At 43.5% G+C, this 19,539-nt stretch overlaps 1 protein-coding gene across 1 annotated transcript in view; it reads left to right on the plus strand.

The window, feature by feature from the left end:
- Positions 1-19,539, plus strand: part of CFAP221 (cilia and flagella associated protein 221) — a gene marked incomplete at both ends in the record, with an annotated part of 117,304 nt that overhangs the window by 77,730 nt on the left and 20,035 nt on the right. The window contains 7 exons of the mRNA XM_080690092.1: positions 785-915; positions 2,660-2,740; positions 3,989-4,096; positions 4,185-4,319; positions 9,104-9,262; positions 10,874-10,965; positions 16,893-16,985. Coding sequence (XP_080546218.1) covers positions 785-915; positions 2,660-2,740; positions 3,989-4,096; positions 4,185-4,319; positions 9,104-9,262; positions 10,874-10,965; positions 16,893-16,985 — 799 coding nt within the window. The remainder of the gene's footprint in view (positions 1-784; positions 916-2,659; positions 2,741-3,988; positions 4,097-4,184; positions 4,320-9,103; positions 9,263-10,873; positions 10,966-16,892; positions 16,986-19,539) is intronic.

Consider the following 19,539-nt stretch of genomic DNA (forward strand, 5'->3'; position numbering starts at 1 on the left):
GAGGCGGTTGGATGTGATCCGCACAGGCTATACACTTATGAAAATATCACACACAACCCCGTGAATATACACAATAAATTCTTGTTGAAATGTTTTGAAGAATTAGAGTCTTATAAAAGCAAAAATGAAAACTTTAGGCATGGTGGTGCACACTTGTAATCCCCGCACTTGGGAGGCTGAGACAGGAGGATCACAGGTTCTCAGCCAGCCTCAGCTACTTAGTGAGGCTCTCTAGAGCAATTTAGTGAGATCCTGTTTCAAAATAAAGAATTAAGAGCCGGGCGTGGTGGCGCACGCTTGTAATCCCAGCATTTGGGAGGCTGAGACCCGAGGGTCGCAGTTTGGGGAGAGCCTCAACTACATAGTGAGCCCCTCCGAAACTTAGTGAGACCCTGTTTCAAAATAAGGAATTAAAAATAGGTCAGGGGGTGTAGCTCGGAGGTCGAATGCCCCTGGGGTTCCATCCCCAGACCCACAAAATAAAATAAAATAATAAAACTGGGGATGTAGTTTGGAGGTAGAATACCCCTGGATTCCATTTCCAGTACCATACACAATATAAAGTTTTAAATCTAGAGAAGGAGTTAGGGATAAAAACTCAGTGGACCTAAAAATAGAAACATGTTATACACATTATATATGCTTCTATATCTCTGTGTATACATATAAGCATTAGTATTCTTTTTAAAATAGAATGTGGTAAAAATACAACTAAAGATGATAGTTTTACATATAAAGTACCTTAACCACTCCCCTAAAAGTGCAATTTTGTTTCTATCCATAGAGAAAAATCCCAGAAACGTCATACCGAGAATCAGTCACGACGACTACGCCTGCCGGTTCTCGGTTTCGTCCAAAGAAGTGCTGCCCTTTGCCTTCCCATCCTACAGCCCTCCCCAGGGCGACAAGGAGCTGGTGAGTGCCACCAAGCTATGGGATGGCTCCAGGCATGGTCCATGCTTGTCGGACAGTGTCCAAAAAGCCCAAACCCAGTCCTGTGCCTCCTCTGAGGGGCTCCGAGGGAGACCTGTGCCCAGGAAAGTATGGCCAGTAACAAACTAGAGACCATCTGGTACCATCTGCCATGTGCCTGGGGTACCTAGGACTCCTGTGAAGAGCTCCCTGGAAATCCTAGTAAGGAGGGGTTGTGGTCCCAGAATCAGACAAGCTAACCCATCAGGCTCAGAATCCTAACTCTCTTCTAATTCATTCATATTCCCTCCCTCTCTCTCTCTCTCTCTCTCTCTCTCTCTCTCTCTCTCTCTCTCTCTCTCTCTTCTCTATCCCCCCCACTAACAAACATTTCTTCTTTTTTGTGAGCGTGATGATATATCATAATGAAAATAGTTAATTAGCCTTTACATTGCCCTATTAACCAGATCTTAAGTACTTCGGATGTGTAGCCTCAGTTAACTTTCAACAAATCTGTGATAGGTTTATCATTTTATGGACAGGGAAACTGAGTCAGGAGATCGTGTAACTAATCATAAAATGTTGCTCAAGTTCACAGTAATAATTGCTGAAATAATTGCTGCAAGTGCATGTGAAAATATTTTTAATTTTAAAGAATAAACCTGCTATTTATATCCTAAATCTTTGTTTAGCATTTCAGGTTAATTAAGAATTATAGGAGTGAATATAGAAATTTCATCTTTTCTGTTTTTGATAATTAAATGACTTAAGATTAGAAGACTCAATTCTTAGGAAATTACTAGGAAAAAGTGAATCAGTGATGTTCACACAATAATGGGGTGATTAATTAATGGTGACACAGAGCCCACCTCGTTATTTCTGAGAAGGTCAGACTTATGCATTTCACTTGGAATTTGGTGCTGACTTCTCTTTCCTTCAGGGTTGATGAAAATGGAATTCCCAGCATTCCTGTTTACGAAGAAGAAAATAAATTATTAATGTATTCCATAAATATTGTATTTTGTCACTTCTAAGGTGCACTTCTTTTTTACATTTAGCACCTTTGAAATTGGGAAGTACCTTAAAAATTATGACATATTAAGATTACATCATATTAATTGAATGGTGGTGTCTTCAGCTAGGTGAAGTATGGTAATTATCGAAGGCCAGTCATCTGCCAGGCCCTGGGGTTCCAGGTTCCTCCGGCATCTGGGGCAGATGGGCATGCAGGATGCTCGGGGTGCCAGCGCCCATGGAGGGCAACACAGGGAAGGAGGCTAGACGGAGAGGGTGGGACTGCAGTCTACCTTGGCAAAGCCTCAGCTGAGGTCAGGAGGAGCCTGGTGCTGGGAGAGGGCGAGGGGATCCCGCCTTTGTTTTGTGGCTTCAACCTGTCACTGGAGGCAGGGAGGCGACCTCGGCCTTGAGAAAGCCAGCTCTGTCCAGCCAGGACAACTGCTGAAGAGAGCTGGCCGACAGCTGTTTCTACCCGCATGGCTAAATGCAGGGCACGGAGACCTTCATGCTGAAAGGTGGCCCTGGGTGGCACATCACAGCCTCTCTAAGACCACACACTGAGACCAGGGCTGCCCTGCATCCCACAGAGCCAGTGGCAACTAGGTCATCGGAAGGACTCTTTGAGAGTCAAACTATCCATTTAATGTTTCAAAATGTAATGGAAATGAAATATAGCTGCTCTTTCTGAGCACCGATAGATTGTTTTTGTTTCCTAATGCTCCCATTTTAGGCTCCTGACGGTCTTGGACTGGTCCCTGTGAAGCCTTCTGACGTTCAAATCAAGCAAAGTTATTTCTTCTTCAACTTGCAGGTCAGACCTATCATATAGTATGAATTATGAAGTGAACAAATTATTCATGAATTTGATTTGTGTTCTTGTATCAGTGTTGCTTGATTATAAATTATACTGAGTGGTGTAATATGTATCTTTCTGAAATATATATTAATTTTTTTTTCAAGTCTGGGGATAGAACCCAAGGGCATTTGACCTCCGAGCTACACCCTCTGCCCTGTTTTTTGTTCTTTATTTTGAAATGGTCTCACTAAGTTGCAGAGGGCCTCACTAAGTAGCTGAGGCTGTTTGCGAACTGCCATCCTCCGGTCTCAGCCTCCCAAATGCTGGGATTACAAGCGTGCGCCACCACACCTGGCTATCTTCCTGAAATTATTTGATGTTATGTTGAAGGTGCCACAGATTATTTTTCTTAAATATGGCTGTGGAAACCAGGGTCTTTACTCTGTGGGGATACTCCTTATGTTGTACATACATGCAGTATCTCAGCTCTATCTACTACCGACTTCAAGACAAAACACACGATGAACTGACACAAGCTAGCCAGCCTTTCTTGCAATATACCGTCACTTTTGTTTTTTTAAAATAAAAAGTATTTCAGTGCATTTCTACAGTTAAATCATATGGTATAAGAAAGCAATTATGAATTCTGATGTGTGCCGAGACCAAGGACAGGGCCCTAACGCCTGTCAAGTGATGGTCCAAACTAGCGGTCACCACAGCCCCATGGCTACAACATGATCCTCGCTCCCCTTTGACCCTGTGGCAGCTGTTGCTGAGAATTAGAACCCACCACATGGTATTTTTAAGGATATCTGTTCTGATCAGCATTCTCACAGCCATAATCTAAAGATTCGACCATGTAACTTGGAAGAGAGATTATTTATTTTCTTATAGTTTTGGGCTCTGTCTGTGTGAGGCCGGGGACCGCGGATCTCAGAGCATGGCAGCAGGAGATGGACGGAGGGAGAGCTCGTGGGCAGGGCTCCTCACATCATGGACGCCAGAACAAGAAAGCGAGCAGGAGGAGGAGGAGGAAACACATAGAATCTCAGAGGCTGCATCCCCAGGGATCCTGCCATACCCTACTAGCCCAGGCCACGCCCCAGATAAATCCAATCCATTAGAATGGATGTATCTACTCCTGGGATTACAGCCCTCTTGACTCAAGTACATCAGCTTCTAACATTATCAACTGAGCTCTTTAGGGGACATTTTATATTTAACTATAACAATCTTCAACTAGTTCTTTCCTTCCACCCTCAGGTTCCTCAACTGTACAAAATTAAGGGATATCAGCCATTCTCTGTCCAAAAGTCTTTCACAAATTACATACCTCAAAAGCTTGCCCGGGCCCTGCGGCAAGGAGCTGAGGTAACACGTCCCCATCTCCAAGAATCACTTTTACCGCTCCCTCTTGTCCCAGCATCGAGGCTAAGGGCCACTCTTGATCCTCATACAGGATGAAGTCACCACCATCGTGGCCCATCCAGAACAGAACTCCACGCTTCAGCTCTCGGGAAGGGCCTCCGTCTTGAGTATGAAGCCACCCGAGGCCCTGGCCATGTCCCTGGAGTATGACCCGCTCTATGTGTTCGTAAGTAACAGCAGGCAGAAGTCTCACATTCGGTGTACCTTTACTTTCAGCAATTACTCTACAAGAAAACAGAAACTTTAATTCAGAATACCTTTTTCTCTTTGGAGTAGCAAATGTTAAACAATATATCCTTTTTTTTTTTTTTTTTTTTTTTTTTTGGTGGTGGTACTGGGGATGGAACCCTTCTACCTCCGGGCTACACTCCCAGACCTATTTTATATTTTTATTTGGAAACAGGGTCTCTTAAGCCAGTAAGGGGCTTCAAACCTGTGCGATCCTCCTGTCTCTGCCTCCTAAGCGCGGGGATTATAAGCGTGGGGCACCACACCCAGCAACAATATATCCCTTTTGAAATTGTTTGTCATTATTTGTTGTTTGAAAAATATCAATGTTTCTGTCTTTTAACAGTCATGACATATTTTCTGACAATAGCTTTATGAGCTGGATGTACTGATCTACACCTGTAATTCTAGTACTTGTAAGTCTAAGACAGGAAGATCAGGGTTCAAGGACAGCCTGGACAACTTAAAGAGACCCTGATTCAAAGTTAAAAAATAAATAAAAAGTGGTAGAGTGCCCCTGGGTTTCATCACAAGTACCAAAAAATTTAAAAAAACTTTATGATCTTTAATACTCTTGTATGATATGTACTTATAGGCAAAAAAGAAATCAAAACAGAGATTAGAAGGTTTTTTACTGAATGAAAATGAAAGCAAACAGAAAATTATGCAAAATTTATAGCAATATACTGCTGCAGTAGAAAAACAAAGTTCTCAAATTAGTTTCTAAGCCGGGCATTTGGCGCACACTTGTAATCCCAGCTACTTAGTGAGGCCCTCTGCAACTTAGTGAGACCCTGTTTCAAAATAAAGAATAAAAAATAGGGCAGGAGGTGTAGCTCAGAGGTCGAATGCCCCTGGGTTCCATCCCCAGACCACAAAATAATAATAATAATAATAATAATAATAATAATAATAATAAATTAGTTTCTGATGCTGCCACTTTAAAAAATTAGAAGAACAGATGATATTCCTGCTAAGCAGAGAAGAGATATAATAAGATCAGATTGTAAAAAAATGAAACAGAGGAAAAAATGTTCCTCTGAAAAGATAAATAAGGTAGATATGCCTCTAATGTTACTAATTAGGAAAAAAAAAAAAAGACAGAAGACACAAATTGCCAAAATCATGAATAAGAAAGGGTACCATACCACAGATTCTAAAGATAAGTTAATGTTATGAAAAACTTTGTGCAGGAAATTCAATGAATTGGGTTAAATGCAAAAATTTATTTAAAAGGGCAAACTGTGAAATCATATTCAAGAAGAGATAAGTAGTCCAAATAGCTCGATATCTATAGAACTGAATTTATGCTTAAAACTCTTCCCACAGAGAAAACTCCAGCACCAAATGCCTTCAGGAGGATTCTGTGAAACATGGAAAGAAAAAATCATACCAAATCCACAGAAGCTCTTCCAGAAAGTAGAGGAAGAGAGCCCAGCCTTAACTCATTTTAGAAGCCACTATGGCTCTGATACCAAAGCTAGTTACAAACATTACAGGAAGGGAAAAGGACAGACCAACATCCTTCATGAATATATCAAAAATTTTTAACAAAATTTTAACAAATAAAATCCATTGTGACATAAAAAGGATAATGTATTATAAGAAAGCAGATGCCTATGCCAAGAAAAAAGATTAGATTAACATTAAAAAATCAATGTATCCGTAAGATCCTGTTTAAAAGTAAAGAATAAAAAATAGGGCTGAGGCTGTAGCTCGGAGGTAGAATGCCTTTGATTCCATCCCCAGTACCACCAAAAAAAAAAAAAAAATCAATGTGGTGGCGCACGCTTGTAATCCCCACACTTGGGAGGCAGAGACAGGAGGATCACACAGGTTTGAAGCCAGCCTCGCTGGCTTAAGAGACCCTGTTTCCAAATAAAAATATAAAATAGGTCTGGGAGTGTAGCCCAGAGGTAGAAGGGTTTCATTCTCAGTACCACCAAAAAAAAAAAAAAATCAATGTAAAGCCTGGAGTGGTGGTGCATGCTTATAATCCCAGTACTTGGGAGGCTAAGACAGAAGGATCACAGGTTTAAGGCCAGCTTCAGCTACTTAGTGAGGCCCTCTACAACTTAGTGAGACCCTGTTTCAAAATAAAGAATAAAAAATAGGACTGGGGGTGTAGCTCAGAGATAGAATGCCTGTGGGTTCCATCCCCAGTACTGCAAAAAAAAAAAAAAAAAAAAATTCAATGTAACTCACATCCTAACAAACTAAAAATTAAAAACAATATGATCATCTCAGTAAGTAGATGAATGAGGAATAGAAGGGAACTTTCTCAACCTGTTAAAGAACATCTATTTTAAAACCTAGAGCTGCCGGGCATGGTGGCACACGCTTGTAATCCCAGCATTCGGCAGGCTGAGACTAGAGGATCACGGTTCACGGACAGCCTCAGCTACTCAGTGAGGCCCTCCACAACTTACTGGGACCCTGTTTCAAAAATAAAGAATAAAAAATAGGGCAGGGGGTGTAGCTCGGAGGCCAAATGCCCCTGGGTTCCATCAAAAAAAAAAAAAAAAAAAACTAGAACTAGTTGGGCAAGCACAAACTATAATTTCAGTAACTGAGAGACTGAGACAGGAGGATCACAGGTTCAAGACCAGCCTCAGCAATTTAATGAGACTCAGCAACCTAGTGAGAACCTATTTCAAAACAAAAAATAAAAAGAGCTGGAGGTGTAGCTCAGAGGTAGAATACCCTGGGTTAAAATTCCAATACCACAAACAATCAAAAACCATAGCTAACATTAAGCTGAATGATAAATGACTGAATGCCTTTCCCCCTAAGATGAGGAATAAGATAAAAGCATCTGCTCTCAACTAATTCTATCCAAGATTGTAATTGTAACCAATACAATCAGGCAAGAAAAAGAAATAAACCACATTCAGATTTAGAAGAAAGACTTAAAACATTATTGGCTATGTATAAAATACAATGTAATCTACCAAAAAATCTACAAAGAACAATAAATAAATTTAGCAAGGTTTCAGAACATAGGATCACCAAAAATGAATTATATTTTATATACTAGCAACAAACAACATAAAATTGAAATTTTAAATTTTGAAATTAAAATTTTGAAATTTTAAATTTAAGTCAAAGACATTTTAGGGTAAGTCTGACAAAAATGTATAAAACTAATATACTGAAAATTAAAAAACATTGCCAAGAGAAATAAAGGAAAGCCTAAATAAATGAAGATGTGCAGCACACTGGTAAATCAAAAGACTTAATGTTGTTAAGGTATCATTTATTTCCAAAACAGTGTAAAACTTCAACACAATCCCAAGCTATAGAACCCAGGAAGCTATAATTTTTAGAAATTTACAGGCTTATTCTAAATTTTATATGAAAATTCAGATATGTCCAAAATGTTTTTGAAGAAAAATAAAGTATTTATACTATCTGACTTTGATGTTTATTATAAATCTACAGTAATTGAAATAGTATTGAATTGGGTTAAAACAAACAGACTAATGGAAGAGAATAAGGAATCTAGAATATATATATATTTGGCCTAATAGTTTTGGACAAAGTCCAATTTATTGGAGAAAGAGATCTTTTTAAAAATAGTCTGGACATTTGAACATTTATTTACCAAAAATAAAAATAAAACAGCTTCATTCCTTACATCTGGGGGTGCTCACTGAGGTGTATGCTTGTTTGTATATTGCTATGGGCATCATAGACACTCTTGGGTGGGCTTCACCACCTCCCTGCCTCCCCCTTACATCCATGCCTTCAGGCAGAGAGCCCTCTGTGCACCTCTCCCCCAAACCCTCTCTCTGATCCCAGGCTGAAAGTCAGCCCTTCTATACCCCATCCCAATCTTTTTAGCATCTGGACTCACCAACACACCAATTTTGATTCCTTCCATGCCTGTATCCAGGGGCTGGGGTGCCTCCTTGGTCTAACTATATATCCCTCTGATCTACATCCCCATCCCTGTATTATTTTAATTATTAAAAATGAATAAAACCTCAGCTTGGTAGTTCTTAAGCATCAACAGTTAAACAACTGTGATCTGGGCAAAGCTAAGCTATTGTTTGGCACAAGGATAGGGTATTTGTTGCACATACTCTTGAAAGAACATTAACAGGTTCTATATTTTAGTATTTCTACACAATTGCTCTGTGTATTCATTTGTTCTGAAAAAAAAAAAACTTAATTGTGTTCCTTCAAACCAGGTACTACATCCCAATTGAGTCTTCTTAAATTAAAAATATTACCAAAAACATTGTGAAATGTTCACATTTTCCAATATACAAAATGGCAGTCTCCTCTTTGTCTTCTCTTTAAAGTAGCTTCTAAGAAGCTATTTTTGTTTTCAGAACCAGAAGCTTATTTGCTTTTTAAAACCAGTTTGCTTATTTAATAATTTCCCCTAATTCATCATAGCTAGAAACAAGTACTTGAGGCCATTTTAAGCTGTCACTTTAGTTATGCTTGCTTCCGTGTGAGGTTAATAAGTCTACATGGCATGTAATGATGTTCTCAAACCAGAAAAGTGGCATTTATGAATGACTGTGATATTTTAAAACGCCACCAACGGGAACATGCCCCTGTGCTCCCTCCAGCCTGTGCGTCCCAGAGGAGCTGACGGGAAGCACAGTGTTAGTGCTGGCAGGAGCCACAGAGAACCTTAGCTGACGCCTGTCCCCCGCCTAGCTTGGAAAAGCGTAAACAAAACCATCATTTTCTTCCTCTCTTCTGCAGAATCCCAACCCAGGACTGTTTTCCGTGATGCGCCCACTGACCTACGCCGAAACGCTGATAGATTATCATCTGTGCTCTCACCCCAAGTACAGGTTCACCAAAGGGTGCCACAGTGGGTCCAGTATCCCTCTCACCCAGAAGCAGTTCCTGCACCACACGGTGAGGGCCTCGCCAGGCTCCCTGGCCCAGCTGGCCCTGGCTGCAGGGAGGGAGGAGCTGGGGGCGAGGATGGAGGCCACAGCTGTGCATCGAGAATGGTCAGGACCATCCTGATGCTGCCGGCCCTGGAGGAACGCGGGTGGAGACACAGCACCACGTCACCTGCCCAGCTCCTTGCTTCCCTGCCTCCCACATTCCTGTTGGCTTCCCCTGAAGGGTGACATGCAATGTTCCTTTATTTATATTTCAACCCTGTGAAGATGCTCAGGTGGTAGGCATAACCCCATGGCTGCCTTTGCCCCAGCAAGCATAGAAACTTCAGAAAGGACAAGGGAGAGGAGTGACAGGTGTGCAGTGACGAGGTGGCTCCAGAGAATCCCCCCCCCAGTGGCCTGAACATCCGGACATGCCTGAGGGCGACCCTGGGGACTACCTTCAGGCCCCTCAAACTCAGTGAATCCCTAACTGCTGTCATTATCTCTCCCGGAGTCCACCTACTGTCCTCAGAAGCACCCCTCTTCCTAAGTCACCCGCTTGCCTTTCGTCTTTTGGAATTGTGCACAGACGCATGTGATCCTTGGTCCCTCCCACTCTCTCATTCTCCTGATTTAACCAGCCTGCCCCTCTCCCTCTAACCTCCCCTGTGGCTTCCCACTGCTGCCATCAGTCTTCCTTTGACACAAACCCCAGCATGCTGGCTTCTGTTCACAAGGCAGGCACTCCTGCCTGTCCCGTGAGGCCCTTGGGGACCTGCCAGCCTCCCCAGATGTGTCTTTCCCCATCCCCACCGCATGCCCTGCACTCAGCTGAGCTGAGCCTCCCGGCAGCACTTGTCAAAGCCACATCTTGCCCTCCACCATGGGGACACGTGTGTGTGTGTGTGTGTGCGTGTGTGTGTGTGTGTGTGTGTGTGAGAGAGAGAGAGAGAGAGAGAGAGAGAGAGAGAGAGAGAGAGAGAGAGAGATATGAGGTGAGACACTCTCCTTTGCCCCCCATTCTTTGTGGCACTGTACAATGTCCTGTGCTGGAGGAATTGTTTTTGCTTCAGCAAAATTCAATCAAATTTAGTTAAATCGATTTTAGAGCTAACTTTGGGGACTTAAAAATAGCTGAATGAGCTGGACATGATGGCACGCACTTGTAATCCCAGTACTTGGGAGGCTGAGACAGGAGTATTGCAGTTTCCTGTCACAGCCAGCCTCAGCTACTTAGTGAGGCCCTCTGCAAATTACTGAGACCTTGTTTCAAAATAAAGAATAAAAAATAGGGCTGAGGTGTAGCTCAGAGGTAGAATGCCCCTGGGTTCCATCCCCAGTACCGGAAAAAAAAAAAAATAGCTGAATGAGTCAGGAATGGTGGCACACATTTGTAATCCCTGAACTTGATGGAAGGTTTGCGATCAACCTCAACTACTTAGTGAGGCCCTCCACAACTAAAAATCAAAGAATAAAAAATAGGGCTAGGGGTATAGCTTGGAGGTAGAATGCCTCTGGGTTCAATCCAAATACCAATAAATAAATAGAGAGATAAATAAATAAATGAAGATGTTCCTAGACTCTACTCCACCAAACATTCCCTTTCCTGTCATCTCTGTGCCAACTGTCATTCCAGGACATCATTCCCGGAATCATGCACTGGAAGAGGTTCCAGTCCCTGGCGATCTCATCCCTACCTGAAACCTCCAGGCTGGAGACCACCCAGAGGTAAGACGCAGCCCAGCTGCTTTTCTACAGGGAGGTTCACCCACAGTTGACCAACAATGTGTCAATCCATACTTTATAAAGCACAAACGAGATTTGCTAGTCAGAGCTAAAGATGTATAAGTGGTTTTTATATTTTTAATTTATCTCAATTGAGATATACTTTTTAAAAAGTATGTGTGTATGTGTGTTTGTGTGTGTTTGTGTGTGTGTGTGTTACTGGGGATGTAACCCAGGGGCTTTTCTACCTCTGGGCTATACTCCCATACCTATTTTATACTTTATTTGGACAGGGTCTCACTAAGTTGCTGAGGCTGGCTTCAAACCTGTGCGATCCTCCTGTCTCAGCCTCCCAAGTGCTGGCATTACAAGCATGTGCCACCACGCCCAGTGAGATATACTTTTAAAAAGCATTGCCATGGGTGGGCAATTCACGATACATTAGTAAAAGTAGACAAACAATCCATGTAATTCTGTTGATACTTGTCAATTAAAAAATAATAATAAGTTGCCAGTCAGGCATGGTGGCACACACTTGTAATCCTAGCATTTGGGAGGCTGAAACAGGAGGATTGTGGTTTGCAGACAGCCTCAGCTACTTAGTGAGACCCTTTGCAACTCAGTGAGACCCTGTTTCAAAATAAAGAATACAAAATAGGGCTGGGGGTGTAGCTTGGGGGTAGGATACCCCTGGGTTCCATCCCCAGTACCGCCAAAAAAAAAAAAAAAGTTGCCAAGACTAGCCTTCTGTGCCCTCAGATCCAGCTCAAAAGATCCCCTCTGTCAACTGGGTGCTGGCTGGGAGCCCCACGCTAGCCTCAGAAAAAGATGTGCCACAGGTGCAAGACCGGTGGGTGAGAACACTGTTGGCCAGTGAAGGAAGACATTTAATCTGCCAGTCCAGTTTGCTCATTTAATACATGTCTCTTCAGAGACTTCACATACATAGCCTGATGCCTTTTCTTTAGACTCTGCCAATCAGAAGACCACTCCTGAACTTGCATCTTAAGTTCATTGTCCTATAAATAGAGTTAGCTGAGCATGGTGGTGTACGCTTGTAATCCCAGTACTTGGGAGACTGAGACAGGAGGATCTCAGTTTGCAGACAGCCTTAGCTATTTAGTGAGGCCATCTGCAATTTAGTGAGAGGTTCTTTCAAAGAATTTTAAGCCGGGTGTGGTGGCGCTGAGACCGGAGGCTGAGACCGGAGAATCAAGGTTCGCGGACAGCCTCAGCTATATAGTGAGGCCTTCCATAACTTAGTGAGACCCGGTTTCAAAATAAAGAATAAAAAACAGGGCAGGGGGTGTAGCTCAGAGGTCGAATGCCCCTGGGTTCCATCCCCAGACCCGCAAAAAAAGAAAGAAAGAATTTTTATTTTATTTTTTTTTGGGGGGGGCCTGGGGATGGAACCCAGAGGCATTTGACCTCCGAGCTACACCCCCTGCCTGGTTTTTTATTCTTTATTTTGAAACAGGGTCTTACTGAGTTGCGGAGGGCCTCACTAAGTAGCTTAGGCTGTCCACGAACCGCGATCCTCAGGTCTCAGCCTCGCAAATGCTGGGATTATAAGCGTGAGCCACCACGCCCGGCCAAAATAAAGAATTTTTAAAAATAGGGCTGGGGTGTAGCTCAGAGGTAGAATGTCCCAGTTTTCAATCTTCAGCACCAAAAAAAAAAAAATTTTTTTTTTGTTTTACACATTTATGGCCTGGGGTATGGCTCAGTGGTAGTGCTTCTGCCTAATGTGCTTCAGGACCTGGGTATGACCCATGTAAATCAACCAAATACAGCTTGATCCGGGTGTCTGACATGAGACTGTAAGCAAAATGAGAAGTGATGAGAAATGGGAACTGCCCACATCCACGCGCTGCCAGCACACGATTCCCAAGAATTAAGCAAAAACATCCTTTTGTTGATGTTTTCTCCTCCAAAGTAATGTCCTTGGAAAAACCCTCGGAGGCTGTTCTTTCAACAAGCAGTCAGAATACATTTGCCTTGAACTTGAGTAACCATGAATTAAACATGAATTCTACATGAATTAAAGAGACTCTCCCACCAGGGCTTGTTACTTACAGCTTCTGGGTCTAAGTGCTCTGTGGGACCCTTTTGTTTCCAAATAAACGGCAATTGAACAACAGTTCAGAAATCAAGAGCAGATTCTATATTTTCTTATCATGGATTTCCGCTGGATGGAGGATTCTAAGTCATGCTGTTATTTCTAAAAACACTTATAATAATGGTAATTCCTTCCTTAAGATTTGTCTTAATCCATTCAAGTTGCTCTAATAAAATAGCATGGGCTCAGTAGATGATAAACAACATAAGTTCCCAAAGCCATTTGGCTTACCACCCCTCTTTCAGACGAGATTGGACACGTTCAGGGTGGTATGGTCGTAGACGCCACCCCTCTTTTAGACAAAAATTACTCAGCATCCCCCTGGGCACTTCTACCACCCCCTTATTTTTATTCAACTCTCTCCAGTTGCAACCAAGACCTCTGCCTAGCTGGATCATTTCAGTGTATCCCTGGGGGTAGTATCACCCACGTTGGCAATCTATGAATAGCAAATTCCTACAACTTCATTAATAAATTTTCAATTTTATTGTATTTTGTTTGAATAAATTACCTCCTATTACTTATGAAGTTTCCCTTATGCCCTGAGATTTAGCTGCATCTTATTAAACCATGGGACACAGCTGTTTAAAAATTATTTATTTCAAGTCCTCTTTGTATCTTTAAGAATCAAAGCAATCAGGGCACGGTGGCGCACGCTTGTAATCCCAGCATTTGGGAGGCTGAGACAGGAGGATTGCGGTTCGAGGACAGCGAGGCCCTTCGCAACTTAGACCCTGTTTCAAAAATTTTTTTTTAATTATAAATAAGGCTGGGGGTGTAGCACGTAGGTAGAATGCCCCTGGGTTCCACCCCCAGTGCTGCGAAAAAAAAGAATCGAATCAAAGCAGCTCATTGATTTGTTTACTCTTTAGTAAATTCAAAGAGAATATGTTGCATATCTGTAAACATCTACAAGATCTGAGGGTAAGCAGCAACCAAAGAGTTGATCTAATCCAGTAGCTTCCAGACTTTCAGATTTTGTAAATAAGCATAATGTTCAGAAGCATATGGGGAGCCGTCAGGGTCGGCAGAGTTTTGCCCTGTCGAGTAATGGCACTGAGTTAAAAACATACAAAACAAATAAAAGCCCCAACTGCCATCCACCTCCAGCACCATTCAACTTTAAGAGAACATATTAACACCAAAAAAGGGGTCAAAGGAACATGCTCTGAGGATTTACAAACTGAACTCATTTTATTTTATAAAAATCTCTTGTTGTCATGCACTGGCCGGGCCCCAGACCACTCTGGCTCTGGTCAGTGGTCCAGCTCCCGACTTCTCAGCCCCAACCCTGAGCACCCATCCTCTCTGACTACACACGTTCTGAAGTTTTGGTGGAATTTTCAGTTAACCTGGATTCTTTGCCATAAAATTAGAAACAGAACTAATCTGGAGATGGTAGAGTCCAGAATTCTTTTGATAAGGAATGGAATTAAAGCCCAAACCTGGATGATTGCTACTAGGGTGTGTTTGTACCTTGGCCTCTTAGCAGACAAGGCTGTAGGTACACATACATACACTTATGTACCTACAAAGAGACATGTGCACACACATAAGTGCATAGATACACACACACATACACATGTGCATACCCACCAGCACCCGCAACTCCAGTCGGCCACGCGTTACTTCTTGCTCTCCTCCAGTCCACATTTGTACCTCCCTTCCCTTGCTGGAAAACCCTGACTCCTAGCACATTTGCTTACTTACTCAACTGTATATTACATCTAAAATAGTTTCAGAATTGCCTCATGCTCGAACACATTAATAAACAAGCATAATAAATACAGATCAGATTTATTTGCAGATCTCCCCTACCCTAATCTCCCAAGACTGTGGGCACATGGGTGTAGGCAAAGTGGGTGTAGCCAAACGCTGAATTCCTAAGTTACTCCACTTACTACTTCTCTCTCCTGTTTCCTTCTCTTCCTCCTCCTCCCCCTCCTCCTCTTCATCCCCTTCCCCCTCCTCCTCCTCCTCCTCCCCTCCCCCTCCTCCTCCCTCTCCCCTCCTCCTCCTCCTCCTCCTCCCCCCTTCCTCCTCCTCCTCCTCCTCCTCCTCCTCCTCCTCCTCCTCCTCCTCCAACTCAAAACTATATAAGAAGGCATACTCTGGGAAATGTGCCTCCCACCCACCACTCCCCCTACCCTTCCCAGGGGAGAGAAGCAACCTAGTATCTAACTCACCTCTCCTGTGTTTCTCTATGCAATGCTAAAGCATTGCAAATGTATGTAATTTTCTTAAATTTTTCTTCCTTCTTATACAAAAAGTGGCACTCTAAGCCAGGTGGTGGGCAGGCAGACATGGTGGCCCTCACCTGTAATCCCAGAACTTGGGAGGCTGAGACAGGAGGATTACTGGTTCAAAGCCAGCCTTGGCAACTTAGTGTGACCCTCAGCAATGTAATGAAACTCTGTAAAATAAATGTAAAATAAAATATAAAATAATAATAGGGCTGGGGTTGTAGCTGGGAGGTAGACTGCCCTTGGGTTCAGCCTCCAGCACCACTCACATCCACACAAAAGTGACACTCTAGATATGTTCTTTGGCATTTGCTTTGTTTCACTTACTGTCTCCTAGAAAACTTTATCAGTTCACACAGAACTTTCCGTTCTCTTTTCCATCTGTAAAGTCCATAGTGCCATAGGTTTTATTTTGTTCTGTTCTGGCCAGTCTGTATTGGCACACAAGCACATTTTGACCCAAAACAAATCGAGGTAAAGAATTCCATCTTAAAGACAGACGTTCGCACAAAGGAGTTTCCGTTAGTCCCGTGTTCTGTCCCTGTCCCGGCCTGCTCCCGCCTGCAGAAGTCACTCTCCTTCCACATGTGTTCTGTGTCTCTCTGCTCTTTTTTCATGACACAGCACTCTTCCAGGCTTCTGGAAATTGCTCCCACAAGAACGTCAGGAAACATTTATCGGCTGATGTCCTTTCTCCTGTTCTCTTTGCTGTTGTTTCCAGTTTTCATTTCCTTTAATACCATTTAAAAGGTTTATAAGGAAGGAGTTGAAACCCACCTACTCCCCAAAAAAGGAGTAATACTTCCACCATTTTGAAACAGAAGTCTACTGACACCTTTTTAAATAACAATGTTTTTCTCCCTATCTCAATTTTTTTTTTTTTTTTTTTTTTTTTTTTTGCGGGTCTGGGGATGGAACCCAGAGGCATTTGACCTCTAAGCTACTCCCCCTTCCCTATTTTCTATTCTTTATTTTGAAACAAGGTCTCACTGAGTTGCAAAGGGCCTCACTAAGTAGTTGAGGCTGTCGGCGAACCATGATCCTCCGGTCTCAGCCTCCCTAATGCTGGGGTTACAAGCGTGTGCCACCACACCCAGCTCTCAATTTTCTAATGTTATCACTTCTCAGGAATTTTCATATCAAGCTCTGCAGCAGTGATGCCAAACAGCGCACAAAGATATAAGGGAGAAGGTTTGAAATTGGATAAAATGACTAAGGAAGGGTGTAAAGGTAGAAGAAATACTAGAGATAAAAGTAAATTTTCTAAGTCCCTCCCTCCCACCCCAGGAAATAATATTGTGGTCTCTCACATGCTAGGCAAATGCTCTGCCACTGAGCTCCTGCTATGATTCTGGTTGTACACTCCAGAAAACATCTTCTGGAGCAGCCTCCTCCAGGGGTCCACGGGGGCCTCTAGAGCCCCCCGCCTTTGCCTGTTACAGAAGCAGGAGTGGGCGGAGAAGTGGAGGCCCCAGTAGTGGTCAAATTGAAATGCTCTTGACAATCACATAAAGATGCCAGTATTGCTAACATGATCATTCTTGGCTGCCTGTGTGATTCTTCCACAGCTGCGATTCCTACAATTCAGCTATGCTTCCTATAAACGTTCCTGCCCCTCTTGAGGCCTTACCGGAAGAAGACAGACTGGAAACTGATGAAGGGTATTTTTCCTTTTTTTTCTCTTGATATCTAACATAGTCTGTTTTCCATAAATATGCGGCATGTTGTCAGGGATTTCAGAAGGACACACAGCACCTGGGCTTGCAACCCAAATGAGCAGATGAGGCGAACGCCCAAACATGCCACTGCCTCCATGAGCGGCTCGGCCGCAGTGGAGGAGAGACAGTCCCTGAGGTCTGAGAGGTGCCAATCTTTGCCCCAGGAGCACAAAGGAAAGGAGAGCAGAGATGGTGCTGATGAAATGCGGTTTTCTTCTGAGCCCCCCCAAGATGAAACAGGGGGTTTCCTGAGAAGAACCCTGGAGTTTCATCATAGATGAAACGGAGTTTCTTGAGAAGAAACTTGGCATTTTCTTACAGGGTTCTTGTCTACGGTGAGCGAAGAATGACACCCGCAGACCTCAGGAAGGGGAGTAAGAGGTTTATTGGAAGCAGCAGGGAATAGGGAAGATGGCTGAACACCCCAAAGGGTCTGTCAGGTCTCTGATATCCAGCCGCTGCCTTCAGGACAATACTTGAGAGTAGTCCAAGCCTAATGACTTCAATTACACGCAGCTTTCTTCCAGAGTCCACGCAATCTGCCAGAAAGGAGTAGGGAAAGTGGCAGAACACCACTCGGGCTGTGGGGTCTCTGATGTCCAGTAGCTGCCTTTAGGTCACTACCCTAGTGTCGCCCAAGCCAAGTGCTGTCAGTTGCAAACTACTTTCTCCCAGAGTCCACGCAATCTGCCAGAAAAGAGGAGCAGGTCCCCCTAGGGGCCCTGGTCAGCCTTGATGTCCAGCAGAGGCCTTCAGGTCACTACCCGAGAGTATCCCGAGCCGCGTGCCCTCAGTTGCACTCTGCCTTCTCTCAGGGCTAACGTGACCTGCGAGAGAGAGAACAGCTCCCCAAAAGGGGAAGGGGTCCCGAGAGGGAAAAACCCAATTTGCTGGCCGGCTAGGGGCTTGCCCAACGTTTGCGAGTCCTCTTTTGGTTATGGTGACTTTGGGATTCCAGGAATTCTGGGAAGCAGCTCTCAGAATTTGCATAGGGTATTTGCAAGTCCTTTGAAGAATCTCCTCTCAGTAAAGTGTCAGACTTGCTCTGGTGGAGGCTCCTGGGTTTGTTGATTAGTAAACCAATGGCTTTGTGAAGCTCTGGTCCTTCTTATCTCTGAGCCTTTGGAATTTCAGACATTCCTCGCCCCTCAGGTAACTCAGGAAATTAACTTTTTCTACCGAGGCCTCTTCCCTATCTGCCTATTTCCTTTCTAGCTCCTCACTGACAGGCATGGGAGGCTGCCCAGGTCATGTGGACTTGGGTTAGAACCTGAAAGCTGGGTAGGACTTGTGCAGGCATGTAGAAGCATCCCTCAGCCAGTGGAGATGTGTCTTCCAGCCTCCTGTACCTGTGCTTATTGAAATCCGATGACTAGAAATCCTGCAGCAAACCCCAGAGCATGAAATCTGAGCCAAGCAGAGTACATGTGCTTGTCTCCAGAGAGCTTCTCATCATGCGCAGGTAGCTCCGTCTGCAGCACCAGCCAATCCACCTGCTGCTGCCCTGCTTGCAGATGACTCCAGATTGCCATCATTGCTTTCTCCTTTTAAAATAGGCTTAGCTCTTTATCACATCACTGTCTAATTTCAGGGAGAAAACAAGACATCACACATATTTCTGCAAGTACTTTGTACCAGGCAAGGGTAAAATCCACTGACATTTTTTTTAGTTTAATTAACCAACACAGCATAAAGTTTTAGACCTACCCACCTGTATTAGTTTATTTTCTGTTATAATAAAACAAAACATCTAAGTCAGGCTAACTTTACAAAGAAAAGGGTGTTGCTTAGCTCACAGTTCTGGGATTGGAGGCATGGGATAAGCTAAGAATCTCATCGTATGGGATCTCCACAGTGGGAGCGCACGGCAGACAGGAAGTCAAAGAGATTTACTCTTGGAACACTCCACTCTCACAAGAACCAGCTAAAGTGGCCCCCAAGAGCTACCTTAATCCTTCCAAGGACAGAACCCTCAAGAATCTACTGACCTCTCATTGAGGGACCACCTTCTATTCCACATCACCTCACTGGGGACCAAGCTGCCAACACATGGACCCTTTGGAGACAAACCACATCCAGCCACAGTGCTGTCTTTCATTACAGCTGTATTATATTAGATGCTTCTAGAGCATTCAATGTGTGGACAGCAGAGCTATGAAGGTGTAGGCTGTGGTTCCAGCCCCACCCTGCCTCTCACTGTCAGCACACCTTGGGCAGGTAGTTTCACCTCCCAGTGCTTGGTGAACTCACTTTAATGTGGGATTCCACAGGAACCACCTCCTGGGTGGCTTTCAAAAGCAGTATGTATAAAAGTGCTTAGACAGGTGCCTGGCACACAGCAAAATCTTGATAATTAAGGCTATTTTCATTAATAATCTTAATATCCCAACCCCCTAGCCCAGGATCTGACTCTTGGTAAGCAAGCAATGGCGCCCTTTTGACTGCCTGTCCTATCACCCAATGGTAGCAATATAAGAAAATAAGAATGACGAAAAAT

Source organism: Muscardinus avellanarius (assembly GCF_963383645.1).
Source record: "Muscardinus avellanarius genome assembly, chromosome: 2".
Classification (NCBI taxonomy): Eukaryota; Metazoa; Chordata; class Mammalia; order Rodentia; family Gliridae; genus Muscardinus; species Muscardinus avellanarius.